The 7,080-nt window shown below is 37.2% G+C and overlaps 1 protein-coding gene across 3 annotated transcripts; it reads right to left on the reverse strand.

Moving 5' to 3' along the window:
- Nucleotides 1–272: 272 nt before the first annotated feature.
- Nucleotides 273–6,614, reverse strand: LOC107028538 (ankyrin repeat protein SKIP35-like). Of its 3 annotated transcripts, none has more exons than XM_015229639.2 (4): nt 6,496–6,614; nt 5,209–6,257; nt 3,660–4,092; nt 273–1,415 (listed from the first exon to the last, which is right to left on the reverse strand). In XM_015229639.2, exons 2-4 carry the CDS (start codon nt 5,871–5,873, stop codon nt 606–608), a joined length of 1,908 nt encoding a protein of 635 aa, XP_015085125.1. In that variant the 5' UTR covers nt 5,874–6,257; nt 6,496–6,614; the 3' UTR covers nt 273–605. The 3 variants fall into 3 exon arrangements, with proteins under 3 accessions (XP_015085125.1, XP_015085123.1, XP_015085124.1); XM_015229637.2 differs by having other exon boundaries at nt 3,660–4,095; XM_015229638.2 differs by having other exon boundaries at nt 3,660–4,095; nt 6,402–6,551.
- Between the last annotated feature and the right edge of the window lie 466 nt (nt 6,615–7,080).

A 7,080-nucleotide genomic window follows, 5' to 3' on the forward strand; every position in this document is an offset into this window, starting at 1 on the left:
AATAGTTTAACATGATTTAAGTGATCAATTGAAGTGATACCATACAACCCTTCGATCCATCCTAATTTACTTATTACTTTCTATATTTAAAAATAATTCAACTTAGTAAATTTTTTATTTATCCTTAATGTGAGATTTACGACCACACTATAGCTATAACTTGTCTTTAATCAAAAGTTCACACATCTTTCTTTATCTCCTTAAACTCAATGCAAAATCAAACATCTTCCTTATCTTCTTAAACTCAAATCCCCGATCAAACATCACACAGATTGGGATAAAAGGAGTATAAATTACTCATAAGCGGTGATAAAAAGACACGTTCAGTCGCGTAAGAAGACAAGTTGGAAGAAGCACCATGAAAATAGCCAATATTGCATGTCCATTTGAGTTCCCAGACTTGTGAATGTAGTTACTCAACATACACATCAGAAATATGCAAATTGTAGACTCTCTGCAGGTACAATTATCTTAAGCCAACACAAAGGTCTGGTTCATAAGATAACTGACCAACCTTAAGAGGGCTTCTTGCTCACATTCAATGCACCAACCATTGTGTTATTAGACTTTGTTGAAGAGACAAGATATGTGAAAATTTTCAAAAACTAAGCAGCATTGGATGCATTATTATGCAAAAATGGAGGAAGATGATGCTCCAAAACAGCCAACAGTTCTCTCCCTTGCTTTACTTCTTCCAGCACTACACCGTCGAGCCTTTTTGCTGCTTCCACAAGCTGGCCCTTAAGTCTTTGTGATAACAAACAACCCCCTGCCTTGACACATTCCCTATACAGTGGCAGGTATGCTATTGCTATCCTCAATGGCCCCGGGATGTCCCTCAAACACACGGGAGATTCCCCCCATTTCATAATACGCAACAGGTTACAGTAGTGTTCTTGTCCCTGCCTAAGTCCGTCTGAGAAAGCAGCTTCTGACCAATGCTCTCGAAGGAAAGACCTGAGTGCAGGAGCCACAGCCTCGTCATCAGACTTTGCAATGCTGTCAGCGACAGCATAAGTGGCAATGGGATCACCGAGGAAGTCTGAACTTAGGAGAAATGCTACTCCATCGAGAGACCCGCTACTTCTTTCACCAGCAGCCTTAAGAATCTCAATGCTTAGGGCAGCAAGAACATGCTGAGGAACATGAGGAAGGAGATATCGAGCAACTTCAACCTGACTACTGGAAGTAGCAGCAGTGAGGGCCAGACATAGTTCCATATCTCTGCAACCCCTTTTAACAAACCAGTCAACTACCTGCATGGATCCCCTTTCGGCAGCTCTCATCAAAGGTCCCAAGAATGCCATTGCATTCCCTTCTTCCACTAAACATTCCATAGTTCCAATTTTACCATAATGAGAAGCAAATCCCAAAGCCAGGTCGACATCAACATCCAAGCTATTCCTTTGAGCAATCTATAAGAGAAAACAACCAAGCAAAGATGAGCATGATACACAGCTCTATTCTCCAAATATTCCGAGAGAAAAGAAAACATCAACAAGAGAACAAGAAATCAAGGTAGAACACTTGCTCCAAAATTCTAGCCCCAGCAATCATACAAAGAAATGGTGAAAAGAAGCATTATGAGTAACAGTAACACCCAGGCTGACCAGAATGACATACAAGTAGACTGACAAAACAAGAACAGTTCAGAGATTATACACGTTTACCAGCACCATATGATGGTTCATCTGAACATGGAGCATAAGTAAGCTGAAGTAGTAAAAAATAAAGCAGAATAATCTAAGATAATATAAAAGGCCATATGTTTATCGGTTGCCAAAGAAAATAAAACAATATAATACACCTCAACTAACAACCCGAGATAAAAACTCAAAACATTTATAGCTTCAATGAATTAAACCTCTCTCTCTCTCATGGATCTCTGTCATGCCAATCACAATCACTTAACTGGACCACCACAAAGCCCCCAATCTAGAGAAGTTGTCTAGTAATGCACAGTAACTGAATCAATATTGAAGTTGGCAATATCACCAACTTCACTTGCTAAATTAAATAAACTTTGGCATACAAAAAGCAGTCCCATTTTCCGATTTTTCCCTTTTGGAAAGGAAAAAAACATGTCTCTGCCCAGTTTATAAATTATAAATTAGTTAAATGTTAAAATTTCAACAGGAAATCAATTTCCATAAATAATATCTAAGGGTTTGCGATGATATATTAATAACCTAGCTATTTCCTCTTCATTTTTTCTTTCCTACTCTGCTAAACATACTCTTAACGCACATGACCACCTTGTGGGATGTGAAGCAGAGAAAGCAGAAAGACGATGTGATCCCTAAATGTTTAGTCTTCTGAAATAAAAAAAGAGAGAGAACTTGATACCAATGGTACAAGGAGGTGGCACCAAAGTCAAGGATTTTAAAGACACTACAATAGTTGCAGGGTTAAAACCTAGGATATAAGGACATCATATTTTAGGGACCCAATCAAACTTGCAGTTGAATTTGGCGTGAACCATGAACATGAACCTGAGTGCCTGACCCTGAAACCTAAATCACTGAAATCATTTCGCAACGGAAAGTTGGGCTTCTAAAGTCCAACAAATCCACAAGATGAATTTCAGAGAGATACACATGCTAAGCTGAACAAGATAAGACAAAGCCCAAAATAAACGCATTTGTCGGATGATGCAAGTAGCATACATTGAGGATAGGATAAGAAAAGGTTCTTTTAGATGGCTTGATCATCCTGCGTTGCGTTGCATCGACCTCCAGATGCAGCGGTCGATAGAGTGAAACCATGGTGAGTGAAGGTGTAGCAAAGGGAACAAGGTAAATCTAAAACCACATGGAAAGAAATAGCTTTGTAAGACCTATAACCTGTTTTATGCAAATTGAACTCGAAAATTCATCATGTCTGAACCTAACAAATTGATGGAAAATGTCATTCATATTTTCTTGCTTATAGTTCCAAATGTCTATTTGCACCATATGCAACAAGTTAAATATAAAAACTTAAATTTTGTCCTATTCAAACCATGTCCTCATTTCAAACTTCTGTTCTTAAGCTTGTCGTATCCAACACGATATCTAGTGAATATTGTAGTATATTAGCATGATAGGTTGACAACTAGCACAAAAATAGTAGAACTATAATGAATCTTCTCAACGACTAATTTGTTGGAATATACCAATTTCAAACCTCAATGTTATGGATTAACACTTGTTAGAAAGTTAGTAAAGGTAATGAGTCTCGTGCAGAAAGGGCAATATCATAAAGGCCAGAAGATACCAATCTATGTAGTTTCAATCGGCTTTCCGTCCAACAAATCACTCCAGCTTGCAGCACTATATTTGGATGTTTTAACTTACTGCCCTTTCACTAGGAGAAGGAAAACTGGATGCACGTGTCAGTTTTGTGGTGTATATGTATTTTTCTTTACTTCTTTACATTTATGTTGCTTTTTGTCTAAGTGAAACTGGAGTGAATAGAAATACCAACAGTATTTTCTAAGCCTGACTGGAAGTTAAGGGTGAAGAAAAAATGTCATAACAAAAGAAGCATTACAAGAGAAAAACATAATCTAATAAGAACCATAGAAACACAGTAACCTTGGAGAATAGAAGGAAGTCAAAGCTGACTATACATCATTCTAAAGGCACAAGTCAAAATTAAAACAGTAAACACTTGTATACCTGCAAGAGAATGCGGACAAGCTCAGTGCTCCCAAAACGAGAGGCTTCAAGAAAGCATTGATTAACATTGTCTGCACCTCCCTCCACCAACATGCCAAGCAATCCTTGGATTGCAGTTGCTGAAATACCTGATGCCCAGCCAGGATCAAATGAACTAGAGAAGAGTGTAAGTGGGAAGCAAGCTGCGTCAAATGCTTCTGTGAAGTCCTTTCCTGAAAGGTGGTTCCCAGCTAGATCGAGGAAGATCTTGAAAGCCGACAACTGTAGTTGTATTTCAACAGCAGGATTGTGCCGAACCCTATCCCTGTTCCCTTGGCAGCGGGAATGGAAACCAATACATTTTAGAGCCCATTCAGTAAACTTCTGGACCTTAGCACCAGCTTCTGCCTTCAAAATTTCATCCCCATTGCACTCTTGAAGTCGTTCATGCAACCTGCTAATAGTAGTTGCGAAAAATCCAACATTAAGTGACACAAGCACCCAGTATAAGGTATACAAATTGACATAAAGTGAGAAAGGGAAGGAAGGAAAGAAACCAATATAAAAAGTTAAAATTGCAACTCTTTTAAATCCTAAACATGAAGATCATAACAACCTCAACAATTACCTCATCAAGGAAATTATAACAACAGAGAAACAAACTATATCAACGTTCTATTATTTACCTTACCAATAAGCAAATGCATGTTCTTAAAGCAAACAGTGTCTGGAGACGACTGAAAGTAGAAATTTCAGCATGAAGAATTTGGTAAACTATGAAATTCAGAGATTGTTCGAGGCTGAGAAGCTAGTAAGATGACCCTTCAAATGAAGGAATATGACTCTTAGGGTCAAGTAAAACATGCCAGCCAGAGATAAGATTTTGAGAAAAGCTTTCTAGACCTATGCCAAGGAAGAAATCCAGTAAAATATATCGGGAAATCCAAAACTCATGGCTTTGGGAGACTTAAAATTACAAACAAGCATGCCACAATGTGCAATATTTGTACAACAGAAACGCATTTCCGAGAGATGTCGAAACATCAACATGGTTGCTTCGAGGTTATGGTGGGATGTTCCAAGTCTTCCGACATGGTTTGGGATTTACTGGGTGATACCAGGTAATGTAAAGAAAAGTCCAGGAAACAGATCTCGGAGTGTTGCTCCACAAGCACTGATTTGAGCATTTGAAGAGAACGAAACAGGAGAGCTTTTGAGGGTGTGGAGATGGCTTTTCTAATGTTAAGGAGCAGTCTCTTATATCTTTTTTTTTGGGGTGCAGCCATGAGGTTCCTAGTCGTATAGATGATTGGTGTAGCTTTTTTAGAAAACCATCTCTTTTTGTAGGTTTTCTACTTTCTTAGTATATCTCTTGTGACCAGGCTATGCCCACATTTAATGAAGTTGATTTACTTAATCAACAAAACAAGAAGAGATGCGGAAACATGAAACAACAAATTGACTATTCTTTGTACTTTTTCTACCATCAAAGACTAAATTCAAGTTATGTGAGAAAAATCCTAGCTTAATCACATAAATGATGTATAGAGGGAACATGCAAATCTCTGACCTTCGTGCCATTACAGTCACAGTATCTGTGAGGCTCATGGTTCGACTTTGGCAAGCAGAAACACAAGAGGCAAGAAACGAAGTCCTTAGAGCAGCCCGAGTGAAATCAAAAGCACCATTAGAAATTATCTTCTTAATCAACCCTGTTATCCCATATAACTCCTGTTGTGTACTTAAAAACCATACCGAATCTAAAGCAATGCACAATGCATCATTTAAAGTTTGGGGATCTGCCAGTAGAATCAAACTCTCGGCAAGCTCCCAATCATGGCAACTCACGGCACCCTGAAACAATCGCCCTAATTCGATCCTCTCTTGTCTATTAAGCTTCTTCTCAGCACCAGATATCTCATTTTTCCCATTCTCACCATCTGAACTAGCCAATCTCGCTTTAAGTTTATTTACTCCACAATTACACCCTCCTACTACAGCAGATGATCTAAAATCCTTACGTACAAGCGGAGATTCTCTGGAAAAAACCACGTTACCGTTACTTGCTTCACCATTCTCTGATGGAAAAACTACACTTTCATTGCTTACACCAAGTGTTCCAGTCTCACAAGATTCCACCTCCATCTCGAAACACTGAGACTCTTCTGCATTAATTTTGATCCCACTTTCCAAGTTTTCACTTCCTGCAACAAAAGCCATTCCATCTTCTTCCATTTTGATCAATCAATCCAAAACCCAAAACCGGCAAACAACTGAACAATCAATTCTTTCAAGCAACACCCATAAGCTAAACAATCCACTCAAAATCACAAAATTTAAGCAAAGTCTCTCCCTTTAGCAGATTTCAAACAATACCCAAATTTGATTTTCCTCCCAAAAGTTAAACCAATGAAAGATCCAACTCCATCAAACCCAAAAAGGACACCTTTACATCCATTTCAACAACAACACAAGAATCAACATATAACAGCAAATTAATTATACCCAAACGTCTAGAATCCTAACTTTATCAGCTCATCATCCTCACCATCTGTGACCCTAAAACCCCCTTTACCATGAACAATCAATATCCAACAAACAACAAATCCACCTTCAAACCTACAAAAACAACAGATTCTCATCAGCTACAAAAAGGGTCTCAAGAAAAAAGCAAAAATCAACCAAAAAATCAATTCTTTAAGAACATTTCAATTTAACATACAGATTTCTTAAAGAAAAATAGAAATAAAAACAGCAAATTACCCAGAAAAAAGCAGTTGGTAGGAAAAAAAAAAGGCAAAGGGGAAAATGGGTATGCAAATAACGGAGAAAACAATTAAAGAAAAGAGAGGAAAACCTGATAATAATTAGTGGGAGAGAAAGTGAGAAAACCCTTTGCCCCTTCTTGTTCTTGGATGGTTACCAGTATTTTGCCTTTTTATCAATTTTTCTCCTGCTAGTTTTTATTTTCTTTATTTTATATTTACTTTATTTTATTTTATATTTTTTACTTCATAGAATCTTACTAACTTTTATAATAATACCCCACAGAATAAGATAAAACATATGGAATCAATTTATAATACAATTATAAAAAATAATATTTGTTTAGTAATATATAAATAACATTGGTTTACTGATATATATCACATTAGATAGGAGGATGTAAAGATCGTGAATTATGATAAAAGGATTGGATGGTAGGTTATGCAGTGTAGTAACATTGGTTTACTGATATATATGACATTAGATAGGAGGATGTAAAGATCGTGAATTATAATTAAAGAATTGAATGGTAGGTTATGGAGTGTACGCTTGTCTTGTTTCCCGACCGATTTTGGCTTGGTGGTGTTTCACATAGTATTAACTTTATTTTTCTAGTGATTTGTGTTTGCTTGTTTTCATTTATTGATTATATTATTTCGGTTATTGACTATTTTTA

The sequence above is a fragment of the Solanum pennellii genome, chromosome 8, assembly GCF_001406875.1.
Source record: "Solanum pennellii chromosome 8, SPENNV200".
Classification (NCBI taxonomy): Eukaryota; Viridiplantae; Streptophyta; class Magnoliopsida; order Solanales; family Solanaceae; genus Solanum; species Solanum pennellii.